The sequence below is a fragment of the Sugiyamaella lignohabitans genome, chromosome A (assembly GCF_001640025.1).
Source record: "Sugiyamaella lignohabitans strain CBS 10342 chromosome A, complete sequence".
Taxonomy (NCBI): Eukaryota; Fungi; Ascomycota; class Dipodascomycetes; order Dipodascales; family Trichomonascaceae; genus Sugiyamaella; species Sugiyamaella lignohabitans.
The window spans coordinates 1,624,078-1,633,949 of NC_031672.1; the positions used below are offsets into that span (position 1 = coordinate 1,624,078).

At 43.3% G+C, this 9,872-nt stretch overlaps 1 protein-coding gene across 1 annotated transcript; it reads right to left on the minus strand.

The window, feature by feature from the left end:
* Positions 1 to 3,891: 3,891 nt before the first annotated feature.
* On the minus strand, positions 3,892 to 7,056 carry SGS1 (ATP-dependent DNA helicase SGS1; the record flags this gene model as incomplete). The annotated part of the gene is made up of 1 exon (XM_018882274.1): positions 3,892 to 7,056. One exon carries the CDS (start codon positions 7,054 to 7,056, stop codon positions 3,892 to 3,894), a length of 3,165 nt encoding a protein of 1,054 aa, XP_018734743.1.
* Positions 7,057 to 9,872: the final 2,816 nt, after the last annotated feature.

The following is a 9,872-nucleotide window of genomic DNA, read 5'->3' on the forward strand; positions in this document are numbered from 1 at the left end:
GCGCGACAGCGGCCTGTTGCTGTGGGGTGGAGGGTGGTAACTGCTGCAACTGCCAATAATAGTGACATGAGAGAGAGAGAGAGAGCTAACAGAAGCTAGCAGCGAACACTAAACCCCTCAACGATCAGTCTAACGAAGAGCCACAAAAGCAGCAGCATAAAAGGAACTTGATACTAAAAGCATCTCCACTTTCTCGTTCGAACTTTCGGGCTATTAATAATATCTGGAAAGACAAGCTTATTTCAGTTCTAGCCAGTCGCACAGCCACTATATTTGACTTGACCCGCTGGCTGACCTGCTGCTGGTAGGAGTTCATCAACATCGACTTGACCCTGATACTGCACCGCAGTACAACATTATTTTCAGAGCACGGAATCCACCCAACTCATACGAATTCATCATAATAATAAGCTGTCGAGCCGCGGTGGGACATACAATAGCATAATTTAGATTATTGGCCGAAGACCAGAAATCTCACGAAGAGGTCACGGCACCACCCACAGCATCACTCACACACATACACGAACCAACCTCGCAACATCATCCATCATTCACAACCTGGCAAAAACAGAGGTGGAAAATTTTAAAAGACTAACTGTCAATCAATTAATAACTCGAAAACTAGCACACCACTCACACAAAGAACAGCATCAGCATGTCATCTAGAGAAGTAATCAAGAGGAAACTGGTCATAGTGGGCGATGGAGCTTGTGGAAAGACATCGCTGCTCTGTGTATTCACACTGGGAGAATTCCCAAAGGTAAGTCCACTCCCGGATCTGTCTCATTGACACGAAACTAACTGGACACAGGAATACGTGAGTTACTTGGGGGTGTGACTGTGCCTCCGGCGGCTGGGGCGCTGCCCCAGACCCCGTTGTGCTCGCTTCGCGAGCTTACGGCGGGGTGGATTTACTGCCGTGGATGATGGAGAATGAAATGAACTGGATCCAGATGTTTGTTGTAGATTGCTGGTGAATTGGCTGCTCGTCGCGAATGGCCAGTTTGAGCGTTGGAATTCACTGCATTTGGTGCTGGAGATGACTTGCTGGATCTCGATCAATCTGGCAGAGCCAGTGGCAGAACTAACAGAGATAGCACCCCACGGTGTTTGACAATTACGTGACAGACTGCCGAGTCGACGGCAAGTCAGTACAATTAGCATTATGGGACACTGCGTAAGTAGACTCGTGAACCCAGACTAGACCCTTTGAGGTCAGACTGTACGGAGTACTAACAATTTTCAGGGGACAAGAAGAATACGAGGTATGTTCAATTGTGGAGTTTTCCCGTCCACAATATCATTTTCTCACAGAAAAAGACGCTACCCCTCTCCCGACGCCCGACTCGAGCGAAGCGAGAGGAGCCACGGGGTCTGGGGCGGAGCCCCAGCCGCCGGAGGCAGCACCCCCCCTCCCGAGACTAACACCCCCTCCAGCGATTGCGACCACTGTCATATTCTAAAGCACATGCTATTCTGATCGGGTTCGCGGTGGACAGTCCAGATTCGCTGGACAATGCGCGCACCAAATGGGCCGAAGAGGTCAATGAGTTGTGTCCTAATGTTCCCATTCTTCTGGTGGGACTGAAGAAAGACTTGAGAACAGATTCAGTAGCCATTGAAGATGTGAGGAAACGAAGTTCGCACTTTGTCGACCCTCAATATGCCGAGTCTGTGGCCAAAGAAATCGGAGCTCGCCGGTATCTCGAGTGTTCTGCATTGACAGGAGAAGGTGTTGACGACGTGTTTGAAGTGGCCACCCGGGCCAGTTTGCTGGTCAGCTCGACTGAAAAGTCCAGTTCCTGTTGCATCATCCTCTAAAATGAGCTGTACTCACTCACTCACTCACTAGTTACCGTCTGCTCCACTAAGCCAGGTGGTTTGTTCAAATCATGGGCTCTTTTCTTATTTAATTGTTTTCGCCACACCAACACAAGCTGTTCTTGTTCTGTTCTGTTCTGTTATTCCTGCTTTTGATTTCGTTCCAAAATGCGTATACTTCACATTGACCATTCACACACTTGAGGCACATGCTGACCTTTTATTCTATGTTTTTATTATCCGGCACTTTTTGGCTTTTTTATTATTATTATTATTATTATTTTGATCCTTACGACGACACTCCTTTACGACCCAGCCTCTATACTTTTTCACTACCTTTTTTCTCATCCACTCATTTTTCGCGACCCTTGAACAAACCCGATCTCGGCAAAAGCTCCAACTAATCCCAATTAATCCTGTTCTGTACCGTGCCAGATCTGCCTCCGGCGGCTGGGGCGCTGCCCCAGACCCCGTGGCTCCTCTCGCTTCGCTCGAGTCGGTGCGTCTACGAGCCCAGGAGCTCCGCGAAGCGGAGCACAACCAGGGTCTGGGGCGGAGCCCCAGCCGCCGGAGGCATGTCGCCGTTTGATTATGCATGGCGATATGCATAAATCATTATCGTAGTAAACAGACTGATTTCTTACGTCGTCCTCGGGGCTGCTTTTTTTCTAGTCATGGCTTATCGTAGACGTCTTATGAAGGAGATAAATGCTCTTGAGATGAATCCCCCGAAAGGTATGTTGCGGCTGTGGACCGAGAGAAGACTCGCTGGAAAGTGATATGGACACTATTGCTCATCTGGCTCTCATGTGGCAATCATGTGTTGTTGGCAGAGTTTCTTCTCTAGATTGTATATTTCTGTGTTTCCATGTGCTTTTTCTTGTTGAGTTTTTGATATTTTCAAAATTAGGGCTTTTCTGTGGTGTATGGACGAGTTCCAGCTAGCAGAGGTAGGTTTGTGACGGATCAGCCACTAACTGTGTGTAACAGGAATCTCTTTGAAGAAGGCAGACACTTTAGAAGAATGTATAGTGGATCTCGAGGTTCTGGGCGACAACGCTCTTTATAATGGCCAGACTTTTGAACTCAGTTTCAAGTTCCCTCCCTCGTACCCTGTAGAGTCACCGCAAGTGCAGTTTGTAAAAACGCCTCAACATGCCATTCCCATGCATCCACATATCTACTCGAACGGCCATATCTGTCTTGATTTACTGGGGTCTGAAAACTGGTCTCCTATTCAAACTATAGCTAGTATTTGCTTGTCTATTCAATCTATGTTGACCGATAACAATCGCAACTACCGTCCTCCTGACGACAGTTCGTATATTTTGCGTGCACCCAAGAACCCCAAATTGACGAAGTAAGTATTAATGGCTCTTCCAGCATGGCAGACTCTTTAGAATCTTCTGTTGTAACTGCTCCAGTGCAAACTATTAGTAGAGAGTTGTTGAATCAGATTCAGATTCAGATTCAGATCAAGACTATTAACCAGGGAAACTAACTAACCATTGATGTAGATTCTTCTATCATGATGACAATATCTGAGAGTTAACTATTCTATTACCCGTAACAGAAAGAAAATCTAATAAATAACTAATGATTAATAAATAATTAACTAACGTAAACAGTAGCTAATGTACTATTGTCGACACCCCACGCACCGACTCGAGCGAAGCGAGAGGAGCAGCGGGGTCTGGGGCGAAGCCCCAGCCGCCGGAGGCAGAACCACCTTAGCCGACGTTTGTCCCGTCACCGTTCATGGCGGCATTGCACGGATTTGTGGATTCGAAGCGCGACCGGTGGAAGCGGCAGATGCGCGAGAGGATCCCGTGGTTGATTTACTGGAGCGAGGAGCACGAGGAGCTCTGTTGGAGCTTCTTTGGCTGCTTGTAGTGGATGACCTGCTTACAGCTCTGCCTGATGCCGATGTTCTAGTTGAGGTTGTTGGTCTCCGATTGCGTGATGAAGAACCAGCTCTGCCCGATCGAGATTGGGTTTCGTCTTCGAACATGTTACTGTAATTCCGTTAGTAAACAAAAGTATATATCAAAGTGTTCCACGGTGGGGTACTTACACATCGTCCTGAGTATCATAATTAGGACTTTGTCTGGATTTAGAAGCTGATGCTGTAGACTTTGACTTTGTCTTGGTGGCAGTGGAGCCGCTGCGACCAGAAGTGGTTACAAATTGCATTTCAACTTTGATCTGACCCCGCAGAACTGCATCTCCATTCGGTCCTTTATGAATAGTGGCGATAGCGTTTCTCATAGCTGTCTCTTTAGGAATGTCTTTTAAGATGCCTCTCCGTAGAAGGTGCGAGATAATGCGTTCCAGATCATGTTGTTGTAGCGGCTTTCCATTTCCAAAGGCCGGTGCTCGATCATGGCCTAGTTTCACAATCTTTTCTATCCTTGATCCTCGATAAACCGAGATGATATGGCCAGCAGTTACCTTATCACCCTGTACATAAGACACTAACGCAACAAGTTCCTTTGCAATAGGAGTTATATCACTAGTGACGATATTCTTCAGAGCACGATCGCGACAATTGTCACAGGTTTTCTTACAAATATCGCCTTTGGGCAATGTTTCGTTAAAATAACTGAGAATCATGAGTCTTCTACAGTCAATTTCATTTTCACAGTATTGCATCATACTGCTTACTAGCTCTTTTTGATGGTTTCTTCGTTGAAAGGTCAAGTCTTTGTCTCGATCTATTGCGCACATCAATGCCATAAAGTCTTGGAACGAATAAAACATAATGCATTCCGATGGGTTACCATCTCGTCCAGCACGACCAGTTTCCTGGTAATATCCCTCCATTGTTCTCGGCATAGACGCATGGATCACATATCTCACATCTGGCTTGTCAATACCCATACCAAAAGCAACTGTGGCACACACCGCTTGAATCCGTCCCGACTGCCACTGCTGCTGGACTCTTATTCGCGACTCAGTATCCAACCCTCCATGATAATAATCCACTCGATACCCATCTTTCTTCAATTTTTTCGCCAGGTCCTCACACTGACTCTGTGTTCGACAGTAGATAATACCGGTCTTACCTCGGTATTTATCCATAATATCTTTCATGGAATTATAAACAGAATTCTTTTCTTTGGCTCGCCACATCTGGTACGATAAGTTGGGCCGATTGAATGTCTGTTTGAATTCAAGACAGTTGCTTCGCAAACATCTACGAATATCCGCTTTTACTAACGAAGTTGCTGTGGCTGTTAGTGCAATTATTGGTACGTCAGGAAATTCTTCCTTCATGAACTCGAGCTCTTTATATTGGGGTCGAAAGTCGTGTCCCCACGAACTAACACAGTGGGCTTCATCAATCACTATCCGAGCGATCTGGCCCTTGCTGTGTAGTCTTTTAAGCCCATTCAACATGCCATCTGATCTAATCAGTTCTGGTGATACGTATACAAGGTCAAGCTGATTACCGAACAGCAAGTTCCGGTTCAATCGCTTGTCATCTGCTGACAGTTGACTATTAATCATTTCTGCCTTGACGCCCTTTTCTTTTAATTGTTCAACTTGATCCTGCATCAATGACAGTAAAGGAGACACAACTACCGAAACTCCTGTTGTCTTGCCCGATTTTACCAGTGCAGGCAGCTGGAAGCACAGCGATTTACCACCACCTGTTGGCATCAACACCAGTACGTCACTGCCATTCAATGTAGCATTAATAGCTTCAAGTTGGTTTTGACGAAATCCTGATAACCGAAATGTGCTTTTCAGCGTATTGACCACATCATTGCTCCAGGGGTATTTGGGCAAGTTCTTGTTTGCCTGAGTAGCGGGTTGAGAGGGGTCTGCGGGGCCATCTGCTTCGGCTTGGACTACGGCATAAGGATTATACTCTAAGATTTCAACATCATCTGCCGAATCATAGTCGTTTTGATATTGAGAAAGATTTGTCATGATCTTATTACCAGGTGACGAGGGTGGGATTTGAATTTCACTAATATCGAAATCGCTATCATCATCAGCATCAAAATAGTCCATCACTGAATTCTGTTGTACTTGTTTCTCTTTCGAAATAGCATCAATGTCTCGAATGAATTCACTATCACTCGTCTCAATATCATCACGGCGGTCATCAGTCATGTTATCCATTTTACTATCGTCATCGCTGCTGAGCATAATTATCTCGTCGTTTCCTTCATTGAACTCTTTATATTGACTGTTCAGCACATGCTGGTCATTCATATCGACATCTTCTGAGCCCAATCGTCGCTTCTTCCTATCTCGTTCCGGTGACATACATATTGATTCGTTTGCCATTTGAAGCAGGCTGTCGCGCTCAGCCTGAATGTTCAGTAACCTGCTTTGTGTTCCCTCCAATTCCATAGACAATTCATGAATTTCTTCGTTGAATTTATGAAGGTCCGTATCTTTGTCGCATAATCGATCCACTTGTGCCATAGCTAAATTGAGTTGGTTTGTCAAGTTTTTTATTATATGAGACTGGTATCCGATAATAGCTTCCAGCTGAACAGTATCGGTTTGACTTCCACTAAATGTCCAGGGCCCTGGTCTTTTTGTATTGCTCTGAGATGAAGTCTGACGATTGCTTTGACTTTGACTTGAATTAGGTGTTTCTTGAACCACATCAGGTGTTAAAAATGCCAGTTTCTTCGACGCAGTCCCAGCTGGGGTTTGCGAGAATTTATGTCCAGATACTGGTCTTTTTGGTGATATGGTTCCAGGTACTTGAGCTATAGCTCCATCCTGTATAGGTGTGGATAAGAATGTACTGGATGGTTTCAGTATTTCGAAAGGAGCCGAAGTAGAGGGCGTAGACTTGAATTTTTCGACTGTGGTCTTGAACGTTTGAATAGATGTATTGCCTGTCGTGGGAAATCCATTTGTGACTGGCGTTGAGCTTTTGATGCTCTCTTCATTATTATTTGTTGTGGCAGAGAAGTATTTAGAAGTAGATCCAGCTACTGCGTCACAATTCATCGATTCACCATGCGATTCGTTAATCGAATCAAACTCTATTTCCTCTGGTACATCTGCAAAAGAACCAACATTACCCACAGATCCAGGGGTTTCTTCATGTGCATGGCTCACCATATTTTGTTTATCTTGATGCTGGGCTGCGGACTTCGTTAACGAGGCATCTGTTGGTCTATATGCCTCAGATATACTTTTATTAGGGCTCGCTAGTCCCTGCGACCGAGTTTGGGGATCCGAACTACGTTCCAGAGTAGTCATTTCTTCGAACTCATCGTCGTTGAAATCATCATCGTCAAGAAGAGACAGAATATCAGACGACGTCTGTTCGGCTTTTTTTGGTAAAGGAACATAAAAATTCTCGATATCCTCGTTATCCTCATCATCTGAAGATATAATATGAGAAAGAACATTCTCCTGACTTGCTGTTAACGACTTGCCATCGTTCTTATTGCCCGAGGTTCCACTGTTGACATTCTCGCCACTATGATTGACATTCTGACGATCTACTATACAGTTAGTATAAATATCGAACTTCTTTTGGCCCTTGTTTTCAAAACATTAGTAATATTTTGACCTCAGTATACCTACTATTTGATATGGATTTCAGGGGACTTATCACTGATGCAATCTTATCATCTAAGCTTTCGTCAAATGTCAGATCAATTGGATCATCTATTGGTGTAGGAGCCTTTGATCCAATATTGGGAACTTTTGTGGGCGTGAACGACCTTTCTATACTCAGCAAAGAACGACTGGCCCGACCAACACTTTTAGGAGTACTAGTAATCACAGGTTCAGAAAACTTGTTTACAATTTTCGGAGGAACATTTGCCATCTCTTTATTGAGCCAATCTAGGTGGGTATCTAGATTGTTCTTGGGTCGCCTATGAGCTGTAGCAGCCATTTCTCATTCCAACAATATCATAGCCAGTGGTGACGAAAATATTTAGAATATGGCTGTTGTTAAAGTGCGTTTGTAATTAATTACTTCTTGGTGCTAAGTCAGGAAGTCTCGAATCTGTTTATCATGTGAGAAGCGTGACGCGTTTGTGCGTGTTCAGCCGCGCGTAGTAATTAAAGTCAACATGGGAAGTTATAACTTCATGTGACTAATTTTCTAGCAGGTTCCTTGTAGTTTTCGAGGCTGGAATTATATTGGTGCTTTTGATTATCAAGCTATAGTATGTAACAGCCTTATATGGAGGTCAGTTATTTCTGAAATCTATAGCCTACCCAAAATCGTGCGAGAATGCCCAAATTGCAGTCCGAATGAATTTTCGAATGTTCGATATTATTTTTATATAAATAAGTCTATAATGATGTGAAATGGATTGGCAATATTTTGATTTTTTTGGCCAAAAGTCTTCAAATAGAATCAAAGAATGCCATATTTATGCAGCACCATATATAGCACTGAGGCGATGCTATCTCTTCTTCGATTGGTTGGTAATTTTCTAGGGGTCTTATTTCGCTAACAACGACAATTATAATTGACAATTGGGCGTGGAGATAGCGTGACTAGGCAAATCCCATATCTCTTATATATATATAGATATATATTTCGATAGTAGCTTAGCTTGAGATGATTGATGGTTAGATGCAAAGTAGCTACTTGGGCTAGTACCATTAAAGATAGACAGCGAAAGTTTGATCGCCTTTGGTTCAATGTTCAAGAATTGGTCCCTGTTGATACTCATTTGCTTCTAATGATTATTATTATAACTATAAATTTGGAGATTTCACTGTACTACCGAAACTCAACGGCTATAGGAAGATTTTGCCGAAATTACTCTTTATCCTGCTAAAACTCTAGTCATGAGGTAAATTCAGTGAAGATATCGTACCAAATCCTAGTTAACCAAGGGCTTTGAATACGATAGACTCAAATTACAATTCTCGGGATTACATCTGTACATGATTCATGCTGCGAAAAACTATGATCTGATATAAGGACAGACGATGGCATATGCCAACTTTGCATATTATCTACGCATTGCATGTTCATCTGCCAGTATATGCATTTCTTTGCATATTGTGACATATTTATAGTCCAAAAAGAAGTCCAAAAAAATCTTTGTAGGATGTTTAACTAGTTATTTAGGAACCAACAAATGTTTCTAAGTTAATGTGTTGAGTAATACCAGGGAGATTTGCATACTGGTAGGCTGATAAGATGAAAACCCCGGTTGTCGCTTTTCTCTTTGGTGAACTCGTTGAGATCCAAATCACAGATAACCCACGTAATGAAGCTGTGAAGGCTGATATTTCAGCCGATCGCATCCAATGCTATGGGTTTAGCTAATTTCCTTATAAAATACAGTTCCCAGTGGGTTTATTTAGTTCCATGAACTTTCCCGCGAGCTTTGGCTGAGGTTGGTATTCCCTGCGTAGGGAGTCTGATCATTGCTCTAGCTCCGGCGGGGATGCAAATATCTACACCTTGAACCCAATCTGATCCTTATGGCATGGGATGTTCAGCACATTCAAGGTCAGATACCTTCAATAGTCTTGGGATAAAAGGAGGGCCGTCTTTCTTTGATTTCTTCTTTTTCTGTTCTTAACTAAAGTCAGGCACGCGTATCCGTTGAAGTTATATCTTCAGTTTTACTTGGAGGAACCTAATAGGTGAGAACAGTATGAATGTCCGAGGTATTATGTTTGCAAATGTTAGTTTGAAGCTTTCTTGAGAGCTCACCTTTGAGCTAACCTTTATGGCCGCCTGTTCTCAAAACTCATAAATAGAGATGGCGGTATCCATGCTAGCTAAAAAACTTAGAAGTTTAGATCCAGATGGCTGTATTTTTACACTTCAATTCACAAGTCTCGCCTCGTGCAAATAAAAATAGCAGTTTTCTGTTAAAATTATAAACCAAGAAAATAACAGACCAGCCTCGTAAAGGATTTAGATGAGTTATGACGAGTTTAAGATTTGAAGGTCCCACCAAGTTGACCTGCCTTCGACATATCCAAATTGTAAACCTTATTTTCGAAGAAAAGAGGTTGAGAAGTAAGAATAGAAATAATAGACCTAGAAAGATGGCTGGCTCTTGTGTAATCCTTGAGAGTTCAAATAG